The sequence below is a fragment of the Suricata suricatta genome, chromosome 10 (genome assembly GCF_006229205.1).
Source record: "Suricata suricatta isolate VVHF042 chromosome 10, meerkat_22Aug2017_6uvM2_HiC, whole genome shotgun sequence".
NCBI classification, from domain to species: domain Eukaryota; kingdom Metazoa; phylum Chordata; class Mammalia; order Carnivora; family Herpestidae; genus Suricata; species Suricata suricatta.
Window position 1 is genome coordinate 50,208,291 of NC_043709.1, and position 26,295 is coordinate 50,234,585.

General features: G+C 41.0%; 1 protein-coding gene and 1 long non-coding RNA gene across 9 annotated transcripts in view; one reads left to right on the forward strand and one right to left on the reverse strand.

The window, feature by feature from the left end:
* The window catches only part of LOC115303548, a 126,067-nt gene that overhangs the window by 4,321 nt on the left and 95,451 nt on the right, over window positions 1–26,295 (reverse strand). The gene's annotated exons all lie outside the window — the stretch shown is intronic.
* Window positions 1–26,295, forward strand: part of C10H12orf56 (chromosome 10 C12orf56 homolog) — a 69,888-nt gene continuing 43,593 nt past the window's right edge. For 7 of the 8 annotated variants that reach the window (XR_003914115.1, XR_003914114.1, XM_029953338.1 and 4 more), the window contains exons 1-2: window positions 7–272; window positions 19,288–19,450. Coding sequence is in view for 6 of the 8 variants with exons in the window: in XM_029953338.1 (XP_029809198.1) it covers window positions 21–272; window positions 19,288–19,450 (415 nt within the window). In the remaining 2 variants the exon portion in view is untranslated. Of the gene's footprint in view, window positions 273–19,287; window positions 19,451–26,295 lie in introns of all 8 variants that reach the window. The other variant, XM_029953341.1, reaches the window with a different exon arrangement.

The following is a 26,295-nucleotide window of genomic DNA, read 5'->3' on the forward strand; positions in this document are numbered from 1 at the left end:
GCCGGCCGCCGGCGCCGCACATGGCCGCCCCCGCCAGGTCTGGCTTCCCCGCGCACACCAACAGCCGCCTGGACGCGTTCCTGCGGAGGCGGCTGCCGCCCGAGGTCTACGACGCCATCCGCGCCTATGAGCCTTGCATCGTGGTGTCCGAGTGGGAGAAGCACACCTTAAAGTACGTGGTCCTCAGCGATCGGCTCATCTACCTGACCGAGAACCCGCCCAAGTCCATCCGGCGAGCCGTGGCGCTGCGGGACGTCGTGGCCATTGACCTGGTGAGGAGCGCGGCCGGGCCGGCGGGCTACCCGAGATTTCCCTTCTTGGGTCCCCCCCCCCCCCAGTCCCGGGCCTCCCGCACGCGGGCAGAGGGAGGGCAAGGCAGACCTTCCCCATCTCTCCCCGGACTCTCCCGTACTTTCTTTAACTTACTGCGGGACTAGCAGTCACACAGGGAAACGGTGGATTGCTGTATGGACTCCGAATAAAAACGCCCTGCCCATTCTCATCACGTGTACCGGTCAGCCTTGTACCCCCACATAGGGCCACAGGTTTGAGAACATAGCCCCCTATCAAAAGTACGCCCTAAAGTCCCCCCACCCTCCGCCCCCGTTCATTAAGCACCTAGCCCGTGCCAGGCACTTGTTCTAGACACCGAGGGATGAAAAAATGAAATAGGGTCCCTTCCTAGAAGCTGCTGTAGGAGAGGCAAAAAGCCAAAACCAATGCAAATAAATGCAGTGTGCTAAGTACTGTTATGCCTTGTTTATTTATTTATTTATTTATATCAGCAGTGCTTAGAGCGTGTTAGGTGCTCAGTATAAATAAGTGAACGGATGGATAGATGGATGAGTGAATGAATGAATGAATGAAAGAGATGCGCACAGGATGCCTGGCAATCTCAGGCAGGTCACTTGGTCCAAGCTGGACCCAGGCCATGCTGGGCAAACTCGCAAAAGGTACAGTCTGGCACAGCCACCCCTTGTCCCAGTTTTTAGTGAACTGCTACTCTATCCCTCTCCTTCAGGAATAAATTTACCTTACAAACCAGCAACAGATTGTAAGCAGTCTCCTCTCCAATTACTGTTTTTCCCCCCTTGGCTCCCTTTATCTGAGCTGCTCTCCAGGTGTGTTTCTTTTTCCACTGGGGACAGGTGTCTAGCCTAGTTTTTTTATCCCTCTTGTCTGAGTCTCTGCATCACCCAAGGGAGAAGTTGGTAAGACTCTTAATTGGGGCTGTTTTGCAAAGACAATCCTAGTTTGTTTGGAACACATCTGTAAAAAAAAAAAAAAAGGATAAAACTAAGTGGAAAAAAAGAGCTTTTTTTCCTTCTTCTTCTTAAAATACCCCTGTGGGCTAATATCACTGTGCAAATTTATTTGCTTTTTTTTTTTTTTTTGAGTAGAAGTTTGAAGCAATACTGTCTTCTTCCTCACTACCACTATTTTCATTCTCTTGAACTAAAATTAAGAAAATTAATTTTCTTTACCAAATGTTTTTAAGACATTAAATGCTCAGCTTTGTCTACTGTCTGCAGTGTAAACATTTATTGTTTTGACAAAATGTAATGATTTTAAGATATTGTTACTCTCCCCAACAAAAACTACAATATATGTATTTCAGTAGTTGTTATAGACCTTTCTTTTTGAGCTGTTAGAATCTGTAAAGTGCAGTAAAATTTCCTAGGCCTCCAAGCCAAGAGTCCTACAATAATGTGTAATGTTTATAAAGGTGCCGAACAAATCGAAGGTTTTGGTATTGATGATAGATTGAAGGTCCATCTTGCACAATACAGTTTAACTTTGGTTAAAGTTGTGGTAGGTGGACTAATGGCTTCCCAACAGATATCCCTGGAACCCGTGAATATGTTATATAACATGGCAAAGAGGAGTTAAAGTTGCAGACGCAGTCAAGGTTGTTAGCTAATCAGATGACTTTAAAAGAAGGAGACTGGGACATCTGGGTGGCTCAGTCAGTTGAGCGCCGACTTCATCTCAGGTCATGATCTCACAGTTCGGGAGTTCAAGCCCTACATTGGCTCTCTGCTCTCAGTGCAGGGCCTGCTTCAGATCCTCTGTCTGCCACCCCCCACATCCCTCCCCCACTTTTCCTCTATAAATAAATAAATAAATAATAAAACAGGGAGATTAAAAAAACCCCAAATATTTCCCCAAAAAAAAAAGCCAAAAAAGAAAGAAGTCTAAACAAACAAACAAATAAATAAAATAGGGAGATTATTTTGGCTTGTCTGAGTGGGCCCAATGTAATCACAAATCCTTCTAAGTGGAGAAGGGAGGCAGCAGAGGCAGGCCGAGTACTGCAGAAAAGACGCTGGCGGTTCTGAAAGAGGAAGGAGGAAATCTGGACAGCCTCGAGAAGCTGGAAAGGGCCTGAAACGGTTTTTTTTTGGTAGAGCCTGCAAAAGGAATGAGGTCCTCCCAACACCTTGATTTTAGCCCAGTGAGACCTATTTTGGACCTTTGACTTCCAGAACTATAATAGAATAAATCTGCGGTGTTTAATGCCATGGACTGTATGGTAATATGTTACAACAGCAAATGAATACAGAACTGTTTTCCTCTTAATGTTTTTTTTTAAATGGGTAAGCATTAAAAAAAAATACAGTTTCAGTGAGAAATAAATGTAATCATGCCAAGTACAAATGCCTTAATGATCTCTTTTTCTGAGGTTTTATAAAATGATTCTAGGGTTATTATAGTTCAGTGGCTTGCCCAGCTTCACAGGGTGTGTGAAAAATGGGTGTCACAGAATTGCTTGATCTAGCTCCAATTAATAGCCACAGATGTTGACTAATCGTCCCTCTCTGAACATTAAGTCCAAACTTAGTACCACAATAGAGAGAATTTTCCTGATTTCCGTGTTATATATCATGTAGTCGTCTCCTGTCCATGCTAACTCAACAGTCTCTTACATTACATGATTTCGGTGCCAGGCGGCTTTGTTTTTTAGAACCGGTTTTTCCTTCCTTGAAAGATAAACTGTAATCTCCATTTTTACTAGGGTGCTGTCCTCTTTCTAGGCCAGCTCTTTAGACATCCTTTTCTATCTCAAAGGTTTTCTCATTTACTGTGCAAGTTTGTCTTCTTGTTATTTAACTTTCAGTCGACTCAAGTTTCCATTCTGCCTTTGTTCTGGCTGTCACAGCCCTAAAGTCCCAAGCAAGCCAGTCCTTTATGCCTCTGGGCCCCAGCCCTCTTGGTGCCATGTTCAGCCAGATTCCTTATTTAGTTCATGTCCCGTGTTGCAGTTACACCTCAGAAAAATTGCAAATATACAGATAAAATTCCACTCTCTCCCCTAAGGAAAAAAATTGGGAGGGGCCTGTCGGTAGCTCAGTCAGTTGTGCTTGATTTCATTTCAGATCATGCTCTCATGGTCTGTGAGTTTGAGCCCAGCATCAGGCTCTAAGCTGATAGCATGGAGCTTGCTTGGGATTCTCTGTCTCTCTCTCTCACTCTGCTCCTCTCCCTGGCGCCCTCTCTGTCTCTCTCTTTCTCTCAGAAATAAATAAATAAACATTTAAAAAATTTGAAGGTAACAGCAACAAAAAGTTACACCAGAACTTGTATTGGATACAAGTGAGATTTCTCTTCCAGCAAAGATAAGCTTAAAAGCCATTGAGAGATCTCAGGAGTTTGGTACATTCATCTCCTAAAAGAAAGAGTTTCTATGGTTGCTTGGGTGGAGCTTTTATAAAAAGGCTGACATCTTCTTTGAAAGTTCCTTTTGGGGGGCACCTGGGTGGCTCAGTCCGTTGAGTGTCCAACTTCGGCTCAGGTCATGATCTCACTGTTCGTGAGTTGGAGCCCCGCATCGGACTCTGTGCTGACAGCTCAGTGCCTGGAGCCTGCTTTGGATTCTATGTCTCCTTTTCTCTCTGCCCCTCCCCTGCTCTTCCAAAAGTTGCTTTTGGAAGAATACTCAAGAGTTCTGCTCTTGTTGTGGGCATCAAAACACTTCTTCAAGCTCTTCTGAGATTAGCACATATTTTTCAAGTGTGAGAAGCAACTTCCCAGAAGTGACTTTCCTATGAATTCACTCTGTCAATGCCATGCCATCACCCTCAGAGAAAAATAAATCCGTCAACTCCAGCAGCCTTGCCTGTCTTTGTGCTTGACTCCTGTGCGTATCGGCTCTCCAGTCATCCCAGGCTCCATGTGGCTTCCTGAATAGGCAGCCTTTCACAGCCTGGCCTGCTTGCTTGTCGAACATTTTCTCCTCCTTCGGGTTGTTCAGATCATCATATTTATAATTCTCCTCTTCCTCTCCTCCTTCTCTCTCTCCTTTTAAAACATGTAAAAACAGGGGCGCCTGGCTGGCTCAGTCAGTAGAGCTTGCAGCTCTTGATCTTCAGGTAGTGAGTTGGAGCCTCACGTTGGACACCGAGTTTACTTAAACAAATGCAAAACATTCTTAGCTTGAAAAGAAACAGGTCACAGGCTGTGCTGTAGGGGCCGCAATAGTTTGCCAATGAATCCCTGCTTTCTCCACTTCCATATTCAGAGCCGACATGTTTTCTAGGCTAAGCCCAAGTTACTCTTTCTCCGAGTTGTTTTTCCTTGGCTGAGCCAGTGAGGGCAGGCCTGGTGATCTGTTTGGTTCACTGCTGTATTTCTTTCTGGTTCCTAGACAGACCAGATGGTCAATACATATTTGTTAAATATTCAATATAATCTATTTTTTTCTGTTTCTGAATTTGTTATCTGAAATATACATTGGGCATTTAATAATACTTTTTAAAAAATGTTTATTTTGAGAGAGAGAGGGAAAGAGAGAATGAGTGGGGGAGGCACAGAGAGAGAGGGAGAGAGAATCCCAAGCAGGCTCGGTGCAGAGCCCAATGTGAAGCTTGATCCAATGAACCGTGAGATCATGTCCTAAGCCAAAATCAAGAGTTGGATGCTTGTGGCACCTGGGTGGCTCAGTTGGTTAAGCGTCTGTCTTGAGGTCATGATCATACAGTTTGTGAGTTCAGGCCCCATGTCAGGCTCTGTGCTGACAGCTTAAAGCCTGGAGCCTGCTTCACATTCTGTGTCTTCCTCTCTTTCCCTCTGTCCTTCCCCTGCTCACGCTTTGTTTCTCTTTCTGTCTCTCTGTCTCCCTCAAAAATAAACATTAAAAAAGAAAAGAGTTGGATGCTTAACTGACTGAGCCACCCAGATGCCCTTAATAATAATTTATATTTTTATCCAGCTTTTGCTGTCTACCAGTATAGACATGGTCCAGTTACTTAACTTCTACTCTGTGCCTTCCTCAGGTAACAGCACCTTCCTTAGAGAGTTTTTGAGGGAATTAAATTCACTAATAAATGTAACACACTTAAAACAGTACTTGGCACAGGTAACAGCTACATACATGTTATTATTGATAACCTTTATTCAGGTATATTAAGTCTGTTAGGCTCACTGTGAATCTGTAAGATAGATATTATCTTTTCATATTAGGGCACTTGACTTTGGGAGATATAATAAGTTTGGAAAGAAAATAACTTTTGAGCACTGATTATATATTAGGTGTTTTAAAATTTTTTATGTTTATTTATTATTGAGAGAGAGAGATAGAGTGCGAGTGGGGGAGGGGCTGAGAGAGAGGGAGGCGCAGAATCCGAAGCAGGCTCCAGGCTCTGAGCTGTCAGCACAGAGCCTGATGTGGGGCTCAAACTCATGAATCGTGAAATCATAACCTGAGCTGAAGTTGGATGCTTAACCAACTGAGCCACCCAGGCGCCCCTGTATTAGGTGTTTAAATACACTGTCTTGTTTATTCTTTTTGAAAACCTGTCCAGTAGATATTTTGAGTTTAATATATTAAAAAACAGAATTCCTGCTTTCTACCCCTAAATTTGTTCCTTTCTTGGCTGTTCTTATTTTAGGAAAGAACATCATCTAACAGACTTAATTCTTTCACCCCTACCTCCAACAATCGGTATACCCTCTTGATTTGTGTAGAGGAGGAAAGAGTTTCCCTTGACCCTCTCCGGGTCCCTGAGTCTGAAAATTAAACTGACAAAGACAGATTAACAGGAGAAATGCTTACATATTTATTTCATATAAATTTTACATGATATGGGAGCCTCTATAAAGGTAATGAAGACCCGAAGAAACAGGTGAATCTGTGTGTGTTTCATATTAGTGTTGATAAAGGATTGAGAGTCATGGAAAAATGGGATAGTACAAAAAGGGGATATGACTAAGGATAATAAACTAGGGAGAACCTGCAAGGTCTGTTTGTTTGGATTTCTTTCTCTCCTCTGTCCTTGTCTGGGAACAGGGAGGGCACCTTTCCCATGAGGGTCTTATGACCTGCTTCAAGGGAACAGGGTGGAAAAAGATCAGAGAGAGTTTCCTGCATCTTTTGTTTTCTCAAATTCCTTCAGCTCAAAATATTCAGTATACCAAGGGGCTGTCTTTTGCAATAGTATGTTCTGATCCTTGTCGCTTCTCTTCCAAAATCTATCTGGCCATGACCTTTCTTACAACTTTGACCTACGCCACTTGTGTAGCCCCTCACCTAGACTATTGAAATTATCTCCAAATTCATTCCTCTCCATCTAGCAGTTAGGATAATCTTTTAAAACATAAATTGTTTCAAAATCTCCATTAGCCTCCAAATTCCTATTGCCTATTAAGAGCCTCCATGATAAGACCCCTCTATCTCTGACTCATCTCCTGCTCTTTCCTGAGGTCTTTTTGTTCTTCCTCCCTGCCTCGGGGCCTTTGCCCTTGCCATTCTAGCTGGAACACTTCCTCCAGATCTTCAGAGAGTTGATTCCTTCTTGCCAGTCATGTTTCCAAATTCAGTATCACCTCCACAGGGGTGCCTCCCTGACCCCCCAATCTGAAGTACCATTTCCCCGTGACACTTAATCACATCTGTTTGTTTCAAAGCACTTAACACTATTGGCATTATAAGATCAATCTGTTTAATGACTCATTATCTGTCTCCCATAGTAAATGTAAGCTCCATGTCTTGTTCGCCCCTGGGTCACTGTGCATTACATTGCCTGATACATAGAGGATGGTCAATAACTATTTGCCAATTGGAAGAACTGGAAGAATAAATGGATGCTCAGATACATTATACAGTTTGTCTCTCTGAGGGAGAGATAGTATTTCCTTATTCCAAGTGTTGAGGGACCCTGGAGACTTGAAACTCATCACACATAGGCAGTTAGTGGAAGAGCCAGAGTAAATTCTCGTAGGGTCTCCTGATCTCAGGTTCCACTGTTTTCAAGCTTCCTTTGTGCTTGTGTGAGATGACTCTGTGTTGTTTACCTGAGTTGTGCATTTTGATAGTAAGAGTTATGCAAGATGAGACTGTATTATGGATGCTTCTTTTCTTCTCTAGCATTTTTTTCTATTTTGATTCATTTGCAGACTTTCAAAACTCTCACTGTGGAAGGAAGAAAGAGGTGGTAAACTCTTATCCATCATTAAAAAAAAAAGTTTCTTATTTATTTTGAGAGAGAGAGCACAAGCAGGGGAGGGGCAGAGAGAGGGAGAGAGAGAATCCTAAGCAGCAGAGTGCAACGTGGGGCTCAAATTCATGAACTATGAGATCATGACCCCAGCCAAGATCAAGAGTCAGACACCTAACCAACTGAGCCACCTTTGGTTTCTTAATAGTTTGCACAGAATAGTTGGATTTTGCATTCAAGTCTCATACACACACACACACACACACACACACACACACACACGTTTTATTTATATATATAAAGCTTATTTATATAAGTCATATATGTTTATGTACACAGACAAAAGTGCCAAAAGTGGGGCTTGAACTCACAACCCCCAGATTAAAAGCTGCATATTCTACTGAATTGAGCCAGCCAGGAGCCCCTGCGTTCAAGTCTCGAGAAACTTCATGAGGGCATGCATTTTGTCAGTCTGATTCACGGATGTACCCGCAGTGCCTGGAATGGCAGTGTACTGGTCAGGATGGCCTAGGTTAACCACACTGACAAACAACCCCAAGGTCTTAGTGCTTTAACACAGCACAAAGTCCGTCTCGTCTCATTCAAGTAATTTGCCCATTGTGGATTAGCAAGAGGCTCTGTTCATCTTACTCACAAGACATGTGACAGTCACCCATCTTAGTGTCAGGGGCTCCATCTCAGCATATGCTTGCTTAATCACCAGGCAGAGGGAAATAACTTGGAAATTTATGTACTGCTTTTTCAGCTGCTACCCAGAAGTGACACATGTCATTTCTCACATTTTATTAGCCAGAGTCAGGTACATGGCCCATGCCTAACTTAAAAGGGGGCAAGAAAATGTCATCCTACCATATATGCATTCCACGTGTCTAAAAGAGAGAACAGGAATATCGGAACAGCTCTAATGTCTACCTCAAATTGCTGACGTTTCTTGAGTGCTTACTATATGCCACTCTGTTCCTGTTCTAAGTACTTAACCGGAACTTCTTTAGCTTTACAACAACCCCAGATAATATTGTTATCTAGCTTTACAGATAAGGGACCTGAAGGACAGAAACCTTAAGCGACTTGCTCAAGGTCATCCTCTAAGTGGCAGAATCAGAATTTGCACCCTAGTAGTCTGCCTGCTGAACCAATGCTTGACTCTCTGAGCTATAGCTGCCTAGGTCATCGCAGGTCATTAAGAACAATAATAAAAAGTTTTCACTGACTGAATATCCAGAAGACTGTAAGCTTTTTGAAAACAGAAACTCCATCTTACATTTTGCATGTTTTAATTTTGCACTTTGTAGTCGGAACTCAAAAGTATCCGTGATGACTGAACTGGATAAATTAGAAGCTGGATAATCAACTGCCGAAAGCTTAGGGTGCTTTTATTCTCTGAAATTAAAGCTGACAGAAGAAATCTGAAACAAGACTGTGAAATCAAGACTAAGGGATAATATAAATATAGAATTGCTCACAAAATATTTGGAAACAAGAAATAATTGGTATCAACTATACTTCAATTGAAAAACAAAAAATAAGGGATATCCCTTTGCATTTTAAAAGTAGTATTTTAGGGGTGCCTCAGTGGCTCAATTGAGGCCCTCAAATGAGGGCATGCATTTTGTCAATTGGTTGAGCAGCTGACTTTGGCTCAGGTCATGATCTTGAGGTTCGTGAGTTAGGCCCCCCACAGGGGTGCCACGCCTGGAGCCTGCTTCGGATTCTGTATCGCCCTCTCTCTCAGTCCCTCCCCCACTCAAGCTCTGTATCTCTCCCTCCCTCAGAAATAAAAGACACTAAAAAAATTAAAAAAAATAAAGGTAGTATTTTAATAAAAGTAAGAGAAATCTGTATCAGTTGCAAATGTAAATATGGCCCAAAATGGTGTAGATACATTCATGAGTGAAGTATTATTCTTAGAGGTGGTCAAAGAAGTGAGAGATATTTTCACATAAAGCCTTATTCATTTGAGATAACAAAAAAGCACATTCTTTTCTCTCACCCAATGCCCCTTGCTGCCACCATCAGAGACAAATACCATGCCGAGTAGGCCATGAATGTGGCTCAGTATTGCATTACTGAGGTTTTTAGGAAGAATCAAAGGTCATTAATTGTAATAGATATCTATTGGCTATTCACTAATGTGTTAGCCTTGTGTCAAACACTTGAAATCTTATTTAATCTTATTAACTCTATGAGGAAGGTGATACTGTCTTCCCCCACTCCCCATGATAAAAAGGAGGCAGAGAAAGGGGAAATATTTGCACAAGGTTATATTCAGAAAACACTGGAGCTGGAATGTAAACTCAGGTCTTTTGGCCTTAGAGCCAGCCTTCTTGAATCCTTATGCACATAGTAACAGCTGAGTTTCTACAAATTCTTGCTTTCCAAATTCCTTCATCCCTTCCTTCCTCCTTCCCTTCCTTCCTTTTTCTTCCTTTCTCTCTTTCTTCCTTCCTTTTTCTTTAATTTTTAAAAAATTTTAGTTAACATACAGTGCTATATTGGTTTCAGGAGTAGAATTCAGTGATTTATCACTTACATCCAAATTCGACATTTCTTTAGAAGTTTTAGTTTTTGCAATAGAAACATGGTCATCTCAGGATTCAGATTACCTGGGTCCTTGGCACTGGCTGTCAGGAAGCGGAGGATGAAGTCATAAATAGAACACCTTTTTCATTCCCCATACCACCCCGTGTATTCAAGACTGTTGTCCTTCAAAGCTCAGACAGGTGTCATTGCTGTTTCCGATGATGTTCAAGGACAGGTTTGGTTGCAAAGATGCAGATGGATGTGGCATCCTTTTCACAGGGCCGAGCCTTGAAAGCTTTTTTTCTTTTAGTCTTTCTTAGCTCTTGTGCCAGAGGCAGTGATTTTTCAAGTCTAACACTGAAATAGTCTATGGAGTCTCCAGTATTATGGGGGCAGTGCCCAATTCTCCAAACGTAATTCTTTTTGGAATATGTGGGTGGATCATTCTTGCCAGCAATATTCATAGGTTCCAAAAAAAACTCATCTACTCAGACTTCCTTAGGGATTGATGCACTAAAGCCCAGATAGAGTATAATGGGGGAAAAAACACCTGGTGGAGGCTGTAGTGAGCTTTTTAATTATAACAGAGGAAGAATTTGCCAAATGTTAAATGTAAAAATAGCTTCTACTGAGGAATAAGTTTGTGTAAAGCGTGACATAGGTAATTGCTAAGTGGCTTATTTTGAGGGAAATCCATTCAAGATGATTTCCATATATTGATACGCTATCTCATCAGTACATTTAATCCTTTGAATTTACCACTGGCCCTCCAGATTTGCTCTGAAATACTCTTGGAACAGGTAATTCATTAAGTTGAAATCTGAGTGAATGAATTTATTACTTGCTTTCCTCCAATTTTTGGAGACGGGAGAGTTAGAACTTGCTGTCAGAGAGGAAGTTAGGTCCTCAAAGGACCATGGAAGTTGAAAGATATCTCACAATTTAGCTCTTTTGGGGACTCACTTCCACTACTTACTGTTCCATTAAATAAAATGATCTCTAAACAGTGGCCCAGTACATGACGTCTGCCCTCAGTTTTTCCCTTTTGACTTTTCCTCTGGTTTATGTCTTTTTTTTTTTTAAGATTTTATTTTTAAGTAATCGCTATACCCCACATTGGGCTTGAATTTACGACCCCAAGACCAACTGACTGAGCCAGACAGGAACCCTTTAAAAAGTGTCTCTTTATAGCGGGTGTAAGGATGCAGGTTTGAGACAATAGAAGAGCACACTTTGCCCAAGGCAAGAGGGACCACCCTTGTAAAGGCTAGTTACACCCTATGTGAGGGTCCTGGGTCCTGGGTCTAAAATAATGATTGGATCACTGTACCTGTGTCACAATTTCCTGTAACTCCCCCTTCCCAAACTCATAAAAGCCCTGCCCCACCTTTGTTCGGGGCTCTCAGCATGGATCCACCACGCCTGTAAAGTCTGTGAGCCCGAGTTTAGGCCCCGGCGAGCCTAAACCCGTAATAAAGCCCTTTGCTTTTGCATGAGTGACTCGGTCTCCCTGGCAGTTTCTGGTTTTGGGGGACGATAAAGAAATCTTGGGTACAACACAGGTTTGTTTGAATTAAATAATGGTCCCCACCAAATTGTGCTTGTCTGCCTCTTAAATCCCTTTCAGTCTATAACAGTTCTTCCTCTTTCATTTTTCCTGTCACTTATTTGCTGGAGAAATCAGGTCACTTGTTCTGAAGAGTCTTCCACAATCTGGATCTGGAATCCTTTGGCATGTCCTTCATCCACTAGAGTTGCTTTAAACCAGGGGAGGAGGATGCAGGGTCAGTGTTTTGGCAACAGTACTCCTAGCTGGTGCTGTGTTTCCTGTTGCTGCCCATCAGGAGTCACGTCTTTTGTCTTTTTGTGCTGGTCAGATGTGAGTTGTTCTGCCTCCCGAATCCCTTTTTAAAAAGTATCACCAGGGGCACCTGGGTGGCTCAGTCAGTTAAGCCTCCGGCTTCAGCTCAGGTCAGATCTCATCTTTGTGGGTTCAGGCCCCGCGTCAGGCTCTGTGCTGAGAGCTAGCTCAGAGCCTGGAGCCTGTTTCCAGTTCTGTGTCTCCTTCTCTCTCTGCCCCTCCCCCTCTCATGCTCTGTCTCTCTCTGTATCAAAAATAAATAAAACATTAAAAAAAAAAAGTATCACCAGCTGCCCTTGCCTTGTTTTCACATGTTGAAGAGATGGCCCAAATGTTTTGTAGAATGTCTCTTCTCTGGATTGGCTTATCATTTCTTCCTGGGGCTGTTTTCCTCAAGCATGCATATTTTAATCAGGTCTTATCATAATCAACTTCCTGTTTGGCATCACTGTTTAAATAGAGAAACTAACTTTGTAAATTAAACAAACAAACGAAAACCTTTCCTACCGAATATGGAATAGACCAGGTGGTAATTGACAGGATTAAGCAATTCTAATAATAATCTCTTACATCTGTATTTTCTAAATAGGAAAAATCCGACATCATGAAAGTCAGGTTTCATCATTTCTCTCAGTGATACTTTATTTAGGATGTTCTTAAACAAGGGAGGTAACTGAATGAGTAAATGCTGTGCTGAGGTCGTTTGTTAGACCTCTAACTTTCAAACTCCAGTACCTTTTAATCTTTTTAAATATGTTTTTCTGGATTTGGTTTGTAGGCATTTTGTTGAGGACTTTTACATCTGTATTTATCTGTGATGTCTTTGGTTTTGGTATCAGAATTATATACGAAGTGTTCACTCCTCTTCTACTTTTTGGAAGATTTTGTGAGGGATTGGTGTTAGTTCTTTAAACATTTGGTAGAATTCGCCAATGAGGCCATGTATCACCATACCTTTCTTTGTGGGAATTTTTTTGTTACTAATTCAATCTCATATAGGTGTATTCATATTGCTGTTAAAGGTCTATTTGTATTTTCTATTTCTCTTGAGACAGTTTTGGTGGTTCTTGTCTTTCTAGGAATTTGTCCATTTTATCCAGGCCGTTTAATTTGTTGGTATTCAGTTGTTCACAGTATTCTCTCATACTTTTTATTTCTGTAAGGTTGATAGTAATGTCTCCGTTTATACTCGATTTTAGTGACTTGAGTCATTTTTATTTTTCTCTTGGTCAATCTTGTTAAAGGACTGTCAGTTATGTTGGTTTTTCAAAGAATCAACTTTTGGTTTGGTTGGTTTTCTTTATTGTTTTTCTATTCACTATTTCAGTAATTTCTGCTCTAATTTTTAGGTAGGGTATTGAAGTCAACAACTTATTGTTGAGTTTATTCCTCTCTTCAATTCTTTCAGTTTTTGCTTCATGTATTTTGGGGTTCTGTTCTTAGGTATGCTTTTAACTATCATAACTTCTTGATGGATTGACCTGTTATCATTATAAATTGTCTCTTATACCATTTTTTATTTTATTAAGTAAACTCCATGCCCAACATGGGACTCGAGCTCATGACTCTGAGTTCAACTGCTGCATGCTTTACCAACTAAGACAGCCAGGTTCCCTGCCAGTAAAATTTTTTTTTGCATCAAGTCTTATTTTGTCTTATAGTACTATTGCCATTTCAGCTGTTTTGTTTATTTGCACGATGTGTCTTTTCCATCCCTTTATTTTCAATGTATTTGTGTTTTTGACTCTAAAGGGAGTCTTTTGTTATAGTACAAGTGAATCATCAGTCAAATCATGTTTTTAAAATCTATCCTTTCAATCCCTGACTTTAATTGGAGTGTCTAATCCATTCACAGTATTAAATTACTGATAAGGTAGGGTTACATCTGTCCTTATTGATATTTGTTTTCACATGTCTTTTTCCCCCTATTTCCCTATTACTGCCTTCCTTTGTGTCAAATAGTTATTTTCTAGTATACAATGTCAATTCTCTTGTGATTTTTTTTAATACTAGGTATTTTGGAGTTCTTAATAACATTTGCTCTGGGGATTATACTGTACATCCTACTTTATAACCATCAGCTTAACTTCAATAGTATACAAAATATAAGTCGATTCCCTCCCCGTCCTTTGTGCTGTTATTATCATACACATTACAGTTTCTACATTATGTGTCCATCAACACTGATTTATAATTATAGCTTTATGTAATTATCTTTTAAACTAGATAGGCGAAGGGCACCTGGATGGCTCAGTTTAGCATCTGACCTTTTTTTTTTTTTAAGCTTACTTATTTATTTGAGAGAGACAGAAACAGCACAAGTGAGGTTGGGGCAGAGAGAAAGGGGGAGAGAGAGAGAATCCCAAGCAGCCTCCACACTGTTAGTCCAGAGCCCTGTGTGGGTCTCAAACTCTCGAGAGCATGAGATCATGATCTGAGCCCAAATCAAGAGTTGGACGCTTAACCAAGAGAGCCACCTAGGTGGCTACGACTAACTCTTAATTTGGGCCGAGGTCGTGATCTCACAGTTTGTGGTATCGAGCCCATATCAGGCTGTGTGCTGATGGTGCGAGGCCTACTTGGGATTCGTCTCCCTCTCTCTCTGCCCCTCCCGCATTCTCTCTCTTTTTCTTAAAATAAATAAACCTAAAAAAAAAAACCAACTAGGGCACAAAATAACGAATTGACCTATAGGAATTTAATTAGAATAATATATACTAATTAGTTTGCTGTCTGCCTAATGGGTTTTTGGGGGGGAGGGGGACACTTTATTTTCTATTTATTTATTTCTTGACCTGAATCTGTCCTTTTGTAAAAAAAAAATATTTATTTATTTTATTTTTTTTTTTAATTTTTTTTCATGTTTTATTTATTTTTGAGACAGAGCATGAGCAGGCAGGGGCAGAGAGAGAGGGGGAGACAGAATCTGAAACAGGCTCCAGGCTCTGAGCTAGCTGTCAGCACAGAGCCCGACGCGGGGCTTGAACCCACAAATGTGAGATCATGACCTGAACTAAAGTCAGACACTCAACCAACTGAGCCACCCAGGTGCCCCTTTTTATTTATTTTAAATTATCCCCACACCCAACATGGGGCTTGAACTCATGACCCTGAGATCAAGAGTCACACGCTCCTCTGACTGAGCCAGACAGGTGACCCTCCTTTTAGACACTTTAGTATCTTCCACTCAGAAGTTTGGCTTTTAAGTGATTTTAATCCTGATCGTTGTACATTATTTTATAATAAATTCATTTTTTAGGCTTTCTGAACCTGAGATTCTCTTTCATGTTTTAATCCCTCTTTGATGTCAGGCTTTTGATAGGAACTCTGTAGGTGGACAATTCATCAGAGTGCATAAGAAATGAGAGCCACTTGAGGAAGATGGGTCAATTCAGTAATTATAAATTTGGAATTTTTGAGGGTTGTGAGACATTTGTTATGTAGGAATCATGTTTGTATAATAGTCTTTCTTCTTAGTGTCTTACAGTGAGAATACAAAAATCCACCTGATGGTAACACTGGTTTCTCTTCCAATAGAAACAATTTTATTTTCTGACCCACAGTGAAGTTAGTTTCTCATTATATGTATGTTTCATACCTTGTGTGTCATTTTGTAGAAGTCAAGAGCACAGGTTTCATTTTGCATCTGGTCTACCACATACTAGCAGTGGAACCTTGAGCAGGTCCTTTAACTCTCTGAGGCTCAGGTTTCTTGAATTCCCTTGTACTTAGGAATAATTCACTGACATATGGGGTTGTATGAGGGTTCAGTGAAATCACACACTCACACACACACACACACACACACACACACACAGTGTGTATAGAGCACTTAAAATAGCACATAATAAGTGTTTAATAAATGTTAACTTTTACTATGTTCTATGTGGCACTGTTTGAACACTGAATTCTTCTCTTCCCCATCTTTACTCTGGAAAGAATCTGGCCACAAGGATCAGAACCCTTATGAGTCCTCTGAAGAGGAAGAGTGAAGGTGGGCTGGCCCTCCCTGACTCTTCGCTTGGGGAAAGGGCAACACCGGTAGTGCCCACAGGAAGCAGAACTAGTGGTCTAAGCCGATGGCCTTATGCCTGGGTGAGATTGTCATACTGTATAGTGGGTCCCCAAGACTACCTGCTTGATGATTCACCAGAAAAACTCACAAGATTCTAATGGTTGATGATAAGGAGATGATATAGATGAAATGCAATAAAGGGAAAAGGTGCATGAGATAAAATCCAGGAGAAGCTAGATGGATACTTCCATGTGTCCTCTCCCAGTGGGATACCATGGGTGTACTTAATTTTCCTGGCAACATATTACAACATATGCATAGCACTAGCAAGTTCAACTGAGCCTTGGTATACAGAATTTGTGTTGGAGGGGTGCCTGGGTGGCTCAGTTGGTTAAGCGTCCATCTTCGGCTCAGGTCATGATCTCACAGTTTGTGGGTTCGAGCCCCGCGTCGGGCTCTGTGCTGACAGCTAGCTCAGAGCGTGGAGCCTGCTTCTGGTTCTGTGTCTCCCTCTCTCTCTGACCCTCCCCTGCTCACACTGTCTCTCTCTGTCTCTCAAAAATAAAAGCATTAAAAAAATTTAAAAAAAAAATTTGTGTTGGAGACAGATATGTGTGCATGCAGAGCCTGCATGAGTGACCTCAGATACCCAGAATCCAGCCCCGCTTCCACCGTCTTACCCTCACTCCAGCAAAACCAAGTGTTTACCATAGATTACAATGTCAGAATAAATTTATCTGCTCAAACTGATACAGGATGGCCCAAGGTCTCAGACATACACACTTGTATCAGGCTGTCAGAATGTTCCAGGGGTCCCTGATCATCTCCTAAGATATTTTTAAAAGATTTTTCCCAAGGTCCAAATCTTACAGTTGGAGTACCACATGGCTCCAAGTACCAGTGGTGGTGGTTATGTAGTAGGAAACCTTCTTGGGGGCAGAGAAAGTCAGGTCAGGCATTAGAAAGCGCTACAGGGGTGCCGGGTGGCTCAGTCTGTTAAGCATCTGACTCTTGACTTCTGGCTCTTGATTTCACGGTTTATGGGATCGAGCCCTGCATGAGGCTCTGTGCTGACAGTGCAGAGACTGCTTGTGTTTCTTTCTCGACCCCTCTCTCTGCCCCTCCCCCTGCTCGCTCGCGCGCGCTCTCTCTCTCTCTCTCTCTCTCTCTCTCTCAGACTCTCAATAAATTAATAAGCATTAATTAATTGACATGGGCTTGAACTTACGAACCCTGAGGTCATGACCTGAGCTGAAGTGAGATGTTCATCTGACTGAGCCACTCAGGTGCCCCAGGTATTATGTTCTCCAATGACAAAGCTAACCAAACTTGGTGACTATGGCAACTAAACAAAAACGAGATCTGGCTCTACTTCTGTCTCAAATAAAAGAATTAGCAAAAGTTGACTGAAACTCCTACACAATAATGAATCCAGCTGTTTGATTACAGTTTGGATTCCAGCCCTCGTGTTTTTTCTTTTTAATTAAAAAATATTTTTAAATTTTTATTTATTTTGAGAAAGAGAGCCATGTGTGAGGAGGAGGGGCAGAGGGCGAGACCGAATCCCAGGCAGACTCCACACTGTCAGCACAGAGCCTGGCTTGGGGCTTGATCTCATGACTGAGAGATCATGACCTGAGTCATTATCAAGAGTTGGATGCTTAACTGATTGAGCCACCCAGGCGCCCCTCATTTTAATTTTTTATTTAATTTTTTAAAAATTTTAAGTAGGCTCCATGCCCAGCATGGGGCTCAAACTGATGACCCTGAGATCAAGATCCATCTGCTCCACTGACTGAGCCAGCCAGAAGCCCATCCAGCCCTGCTTTTAGAATAGAAAACCTGCTATTTCTCCCGACAAAATCCCCACCTCCCACCACTAGTCAGGGCTGTGGTCTTAAACTTTAGCCTTGGAAACCAACTGCCTTGTCTCGTAATTCTAGCTCCACCTTTTACTAGTTTTATAAACTTCCTTTGAACCTCCGTTTTTTCACTGCAAAATGGGGTTAGTAATAACTACCTCACAGATGTGTTGCAAGTACTATATATTGCCATGCTCCATAAACTGTGGAGTTATTACTCAAACTATTATAGGTACTTTTTCTCCTCCCCAAACTGCTAATTAGCAATTTGAGGCAGACATATTTACATATTTGTTTATATTCAGTCTCTACTTGAAGGCTATTTTTTACCAGATTAGTATTAAATACACTTGGAACCACAACCACTAATTATATAAACTTTTATTATTAGCAAAAGCACATCCTTTGAACAACTCCACTGGACTATGCTTCATTATCTTGGTTTGAATTACTCTATATACTTGAAAATAACTTCAAAAGTTAAATTTGAGTAGATTTTAATGTATCTTCCTATCTTTAATTCCTCTGAATTAGATCTTTAAGTTATTATTATCATTTGATATGGCCTTCATATATTTGTGAAAAGAGAATAATGCAATTGGATGATCACAGGAAACATTTTTATACAAATTTTAAGTGTTTTCAAAAAGTATATAGAGGAAGGGCCCCTGAGTGGCTCAGTCCTTTAAGTGTCAGACTTCAGCTCAGGTCATGACCTCGCGGTTCAAGAGTTCAAGCCCCACGTTGGGCTTTGGGCTGACAACTCAGAGCCTGGAGCCTGCTTCCAATTCTGTGTCTCCCTCTCTTTCTGCCCCTCCCCAACTTATGTGCACACACACATTCTCTCTCTCTCTCTCTCTCTCTCTCTCTCTCTCTCAAAAATAAGCATTAAAAAATTTCTTTTAAAAAGTCTATAGAGATATTCCCCCTGATGCTTGGATTAAAGGTTATAAATATGCCTCTGGTGATTCTTCGACTCTACGCCTAGCTTTTCAGTCAGATCTACTGCTGCCTACCTGTTATAGAAGTAGAGACTATCTAAAAATCCAAGTATTATTGAGAACTTTTCTCTTTTTAACCAGGAATAGAATTAAAAAAAAAAAAAGAACAGAAAATGGAGCACTTTGGAGAGAAGAGAGAGCTATTTAGGAGTAGGAAACTTCCAATACTTCAAACCTAGATGTTAGTATTCACAGAGTCTTTGTACACTGTTCCCCACAAATGGACATTGTCTACTACATAGAAAACCCTAGGTTAAGCTCATCAATGTCACATTTTTAACACCTTTTAAAAAATCTATTTTCAAAATGAAAATAGAAACACAGTTTCTATTTATTGAGCAATCCTGTAGTGTAAGTAGTTTCTTGAGTTCTGTTGCTGAGCACATTTTTAGTAAAGACTAAAACAAATAGAAGAAGAATTGAGAAACCTGACCAAGAGAAAAGATATCCCAGAGGAAAAAAAAATAAAAAGAAAGAATGGAGCTTAAACTTGCCCTAAGCTTTAGGGGATTTATTACCACAAGATAAAGTTACATCTGTCCCCAATCAGTTCAATTAATTATTTTCTTTTTAGATTGATGATTACCCACAATTTCTGAGTCCACCAGATAGAGAAAGCAACCAACATATCCGTATCATCTATTCTTCAACTGTTTTGAACAAAGAGTGTGAAAAATCAAAAGGGGTCAAGAAATTCTCATTTCCATTTCATCATGCCACTTCTAACAAAAAAAAAGGTAATGTGATATATTTTTCAAAGTGACACAAAAAAGATGCGTTTCTTTATGAGACAAAAAATAACATACCTTTTTTCCTCCCCAGCTTTACTGAGGTATGATTGACAAATCAAAATTACATATAAGGTGTCTAATGTGATGCTTTGGTATATGTATACATTGTGAAATGATTACCACCATCAGGCTAGCCATCTCACATAGTTGTCATTCTGTATGTGTGGGATGTATTTCCTTGGCAAGTTTCAAGTATACACTACATTATTGTTAACTTTGTTCACCATGCTGTGCTTTTTTGTCTTCAGGACTTATTTTATAATGCACATCTAACTTTTGACTAACATCTACCTTTTCCCCCAACTCTCAGCCTCTAGTAACTATTATCTGTTACTATGAGTTTGTCTTTTTGTGTCTAGTTTATTTCACTTAGCATGATGTCCTCTAAGTTCATCTGTGTCGTATTAAATGGCAGGATTTTCTGGGTTTTATCTTTTATTTTATTTTATTTATTTTTTAAGTACTCTCTACACACAACGTGTGTATTGAACTCATGACCCCAAGATCAAGAGTCAGATGCTCTACTGACTGAGACAGCCAGGCACCGCAGGATTTTCTTTTTTTTAAAGGCTAAATAAGCTTGGATAGTGTGTGTAAGGATGTCTACTCCCCCCCCCCCATTTTATTTGTCCATTCATGTATTGCTGGATATTTCCATGTCGTGGTTACTGTAAATAATGCTGCTATGAATATGAGAGTACAAGTATCTGAGATAAGGACTTTATTTGCTTTGGACACACACCCAAAATGGGAATCCTGGATCATATGTTGGTCCTATTTTAGTTTTTTGAGGAGCCTCCATACTGTTTCCCACAGTGGCTGCACAAATTTACAACCTCACCAACAGTGTACAAAGGCTCCCTTTTCTCTACATCCTCACCAATACTTGTTATCTTTTGACTTTTTGAGGTTAATTATCCTAACATTTGTGAGGTGGTATCTTGCGGGGGTTTTTTAAATTCAATTTATCTTTGAAAGAGAGAGAGAGAGAGGAGAGAGAGAGAAATCGTCAGGGAGGGGCAGAGAGAGGGGGAGACAGGGAATCCGAAGCAGGCTCTACACTATCAGTGCAAAGCCCGATGCAGAGCTCATGACTTGAGCAGAAGTCAAATGCTGAACCAACTGAGTCACCCTGATGCCCCTCAGTGTTGTTTTGCTTTGCAATTTCAAGATGATTAGTGAGCTGGCCCATCGATTCTTGGCAGCATAGTGCCTGGGCAAAGTTTGCCATATATGAAGATATGTAGAAAATAACCAGAAATATTGTCAACCTGGCTTTAGGAAAACTCCTGATAGTCATCTCTGTGAATCTTGGGTCCCATAAGCAAGGGAAGTCACAAAGTCCAACCCTAAAAGTTATGATTTATTATGATTATTAACAGCATTCAATCTCCATTCAAAAGTATTGGGAACCTGTTCACCCAAGAACTATGCTTTACACTTAGAAAGATGAAAGGCCCTCTTTAATTTTGTTTCTAGGGAGCCTCAGCGTCTGATGCAGATGATTTTCCCATTGTGCCCAAGGAGATCTAGAAAATCCATAGTGGGTGGGGAGAAAAGGGGAGGAGGATGAGGAGTCAGCGCTCCTGGCTCTCATCCAGCTCAACCAGAGCTTACTTGCTTTTATGCTTTACATTTTGAGTTCATGTAAATGTGTCTGATGAACAGGTTTTAAAGACCCAAGGATGAATAGATGAAAATAGAACATATAGTTAAGCATTACACTGTTTATTTTATTTCATGGTCTTATTTATATATATACATACATACGTACATATATATGTAGTAAACACATCTTAAAAAAACGTATCTTTATGTTTACATATATATACACACATTACACACACATATATATGTGTGTGTGTATATATATTTATATATATATATGTATATATAAATGAAATGTGTATGTACCTAAAGGAGCCCTTTAAAGGTATCCATCCCTATAACTGGAAGTTGGTAAAAAGCAGAGGAAAAAAGCATGGGCTTTGGACCGGCCACACCCACATTTGAATCCTGGCTCCTACCTTTCCCAGCTGCGTGACTGTCTACAAATTACAACCTTTGTGAGCCCCAGGTACCCGGTCTCTCTTACTAGCTTCACAGGGCTGTTGTATTACATGAAATGATGTGGGCAAGGCGGGGCACAGCAGGAAAGCAGTCGGCGCTGAAATGGCATCCTTAGCATCGAAGAGGGGGCAGGATGAAGTCCGACAGGGCTCCTGGGTAAGTCCTTCCACTTCTGGCCTCTAGCCAGTGTAGCCAGACCAGCCCACGCCAGCCAACTCATTTTCACTCGACTCCACTCCAAGTCAGACTCGGAACTCTCAGAGTACTGAATTACTACAAAGTGTGAGAAAACTGTGCAGTGTTTCTGCACTCTCATGATAAGCACCTTTCCACGCTGACACTCTCTGGCATGGCAACGGTTGGCAGAAGTAGTAATTAGTCTCATTAAATCCCTGGTTGCTCACCAGGTCTCTTGTCACACTAATTAGGGTACCTAACTGGCATTGGTTGCCTTAAATGCATATTTATCCTTGTCCACAAGCATAATTATTCTTGGATTTTTTCCCCCAACATGTATAAAGAGGATAAAAATACACATTAAAGAAGCTGATTACAGGTAGAAGTTTTCTAAAATTCAAGTTCCTAGAAACTTTGCAAATGATGTTAAAAGTAGTAAAAATGTCTTAAAAAAACGTATCTTGTGTTCATGTGCATGGCTATTCAGACACTGATACCTTTTCCCCACTCCCCCTCCCTTACTTTATTCTCTAAGGTTCCATCTAACACTTTGTATAGTGAGTTTTGATAACACAAAACTGCCACTGTCACAAGGAGTCATGCCTAGTACACCTCAGAGAAGAAAAAACACCCCCCCCACCCCTTCCACATGCCAATAGTACTGTGCTCTGATTCGTGTTGTCGGTCAAGCCGCTTGTCCCCTGGGCTAGGTACGGATATATACCCACGACCCTCGTGGTGCCCTTCCCAGAGAGTCTGTAATATGTAGTCCTGAAGCAAGAGAGAGGCTCAAACCTGTCTGACCATCTACTTGACAATAGTCATTACTAGAGTCATTAGTGTTAATGATGATATCATGCCTAGAGAAGTAGAGCACATTAACTCCTGAGCATTTGAATAAAGATAATTACTAGAACTTACTCCAAACCTCTTGGGCGAAAGGAAGCCTAGGGAATACCTGTGTCATGTGGCGAAGGAGCTGGCCCTCCAACCAACTGGATTATCGTTAACAAAATGCAAAAGTGCAAATCACTGGTAGTAAAAATACTTAGTTTATTCATTGCATTTGCAACAGGATTCCTAATTAGGCCCTACTTTTCTGGATAGAGAAAGAGGCTTTTCTCTATGCGTCCTTATATGGGTCATAGGTAGAACTTTAAATTGTACTTTTTACATGTAGCTGAAAGAGGATGGTTATTTAACTCTAGATGAACAATGCTGATGGCAGTAGAGCAACAGTGAGGAACTCTACTAGCTGCTAAAGCTCTAGAATGAATTGGGTCATTAGCCCTTTAGTTTAAGGTACATTCTTGAACAGCACTATCTGTTAGAACTTTCTGCCAACGATGGGGCTGTTCTGTATGTACTCTAATTATATCTAATACAGTAGCCAACAGCTACCTGTGACCACTGAGCACTTGAGAGGTGAGCAGTGCTAACTGAATTTTAATTTAATTTTAATTGTAATAGCCACAGGTGTCTAGTGCTATAGAACTGGTCACTGCAGCTCTAGAAGCATTAGAAAGACCTTAATGGCTTTAGTGGTATAGTTTGAAACACTGGCATAACATGAAGTCAACTAATCTTCAGACCAGAATGAAACATAATAATCTCATGACACATAAACCAATCCTAGGTTTTATATAAATATATGAGATTTCGTTTTATACCTAAAACCTATACATTTTCTAAAACCAGTGAAGTGGGAAAAACTAAAATGACAAGGCATTGATGAATCTCTCAGGTTTAGTGGATAGTTTTTATGTAGGCTTGGCAGTCTTCCCCATAGGAATAGGATTTTGGTAAATATAACTGGACCTCTTGAAGTTGAGAAAGCACTGTATTTTTTTTCTTTTTTTTATAGCATCCTTTCTAAAAAATATTCCTTAGGGGTGCCTGGGTGGTATAGTTGGTTAAACATCTGACTCTTGATCTCAGCTCAAGTCATGATCTTGACAGTTTGTGAGTTCAAGCCCCGCATTGGGCTCTGTACCATTAGTGCTTGGGATCCAGTCTCTCCTGTTCTCTGCCCCTCCCGTGCTTGTGCGCGCTCTCTCTCTCTCTCTCTCTCTCTCTCTCTCTCTCAAAATAAATCATAAAAATAAACTTTAAAAATGTTCCTCAGCTGACCAGCACTACTGAACATGCCATCAGATATCCACTGTACTAAATGGTGGAAGAACTTCGTACCTAGGCTACTGAAGAAGATTGTAAACTGCTGTGTGCACACTAGAGAACATATTGGAACAGACAGTCTGTTATCTGTATTCAGGCTCTCTTGTCATTATGGCCTTATACCTGCCAGACTCTGGCCACTGGCATCTAGGAGATCAGAACTTCTACCCGACGCAGAAACAGAGACCACAGTGGTACTTTGTTTCTCAGTGGAGAGCATAGAAGGTCCTGAGATTCTCCACACCATTGTTACAAATGAAATCTAAAGCTAACATAAAGAGGCAGGGACATCGACACTAAAGTTGGTTTTGGTCATACCCTTTTAACGATGTCACACAAAAAAGGGAAAGGCAAGGTTGGTTAGTGAACTTGGATGAAATGAGGTTTTTAAGAGACATTGTTCTTAAACAATGAACTTAGGTTCCTTGTGTAGGGAATACCAACTTCCTAATAGAAAAGCCCCTCCCAGCCCGCTGAAGGTGCTGTGCTCTGCTTCTTTGTAGCTCTCCTCCAAGCTGTTTGCTCCAAGTGTGAGGTAGGGCTTGTAGACCCAGGACCCCTGTGGTTCACCTCCCAGAGAGTCTGTAATGTGTGGTCCTGAAGCCAGAGGCTCAAACCTGTCTGTCCTCAAGTGCTAAAATGTTCTATCGAATTCTAGCAATGATCAAAGGCATTAATCTGTATCACATTAGGACCTACATTTGTGAAATGCCTACTATTAGAAGTGTCTATGATGACTGGGGTCTTAGACTTATGTGGAGCTTTTTCACTTGCTGGTAGAAAAAAATGGATTCATATTCAAGTCTATATAATTAGTAAAGATTTTTCACTTACAAGTAGGAAAAATGGATAGATTTTGGAATCTCCTAAGGAATCAAGAGGGGAACAGAAGAACCCAATAGTGGAAGCCCAGAAACTCAGAGGCTTGTTCCTGGGCCTGAACAGCCTGTGAGAGCCCTTCTTCTGGATGCAGCTAGTTTCAAAGACTCCTAGCTCAGGCTCTCACATCGAAATGTCACAAGTCTAGAGGGAGACGCTGATCAGCCTAACATGGATCAGATCCCACGCCTAGACCATCAGCTATGGCTTGGATAGGGGTGGATCAAGATTCTGTGGGGACTGAAGTTCATACAATGTGCAGAGCCTTCTTTAAGAAAAAGAGTTAGAATACCAAATAGAATGTCTGCAGCACTCCCAAGATACATAGACAGAAGAAATCACAAACATAGTGTTTGTGGACAATCCCAAGAAAGTGAGACAGAAGGAAAACTGAAATGGGAAGAGCCTGTGGTCTTGAATGATTGTGGTTTACATACCTTCCCTTTGCATATTTTATAAAGACATTTGACCATGGGCGCACATGGTCAGGGCTTCTCCTAAGACTTTGGAAGGAACTCAAGTGAGGGACCCTAGCGCTGAATCATCACTTCATCAGAAGGAGCAGTCTCTTTTTTTAAAAGATGAGCACCCAGGTGGCTGGGTGGCTCAGTTAGTTTAATGTCCGACTTTGGCTCAGGTCACGATCTCGAGGTTTGTAGGTTCGAGTCCCACGTCGGGCTCTGTCTGACAGCTCAGAGCCTGGAGCCTGCTTCGTATTCTGTGTCTCCTTCTCTCTCTGCCCCTCCCCCACTTGTGCTCACTCACTCTCTCTCTCTCACAAATAAATAAATATTTTAAAAAATTATTTAAGAGATGGGCTTCCATACTGTGGAAGAGAACAGTTTCTCAAAGAAACAGGGCTCTGGGAAGACTTACAAGAACCAGTCAAGTTATGACTGATTCTTTGATTTTTACTTAAAATTAAACTAAGGTTTATTGTAGAACTCTGCCAGACACCACAGGAGTCACTTTTACATACATTTTCTTATTTTCATTCACAGAATTATCTTATTTTATTTATTTATGTATTTATTATGTATTTATGTATGTATATATTTATGTATTTATGAGAAAGAGATAGAATGCTAGTGGTGGAGAGAGGCAGAGCAAGAGAGAGGGAGAATCTTAAGCAGGCTCCATGTGCAGCACTGAGCCCAGTGTGGGGCTCAATCCCACAATTCTGGGGTAACAACCTAAGCCGAAATCAAGAGTCAGACACTCCATCGACTGAGCCACCCAGGCGCCCCCTCCTCTTCATTTTTATAAATTAAGATACTGAATCCAAAATGATAACGTAACTGGTCAAGTCTTGTAAATTGTAAAGTAACATTTTATAAGCGTCTGAAGTTGAGTATGTTTTAACATCAAAGTCAAAGTTCCTTTTGTTCCATCATGCTGCCCAGCTTATAATTTGGCCTGTTTTCTTTTTAAATATATGTTTATTTTTGAGAGAGAGAGAGAGACAGGGTATGAGCTGGTGAGGGGCAGAG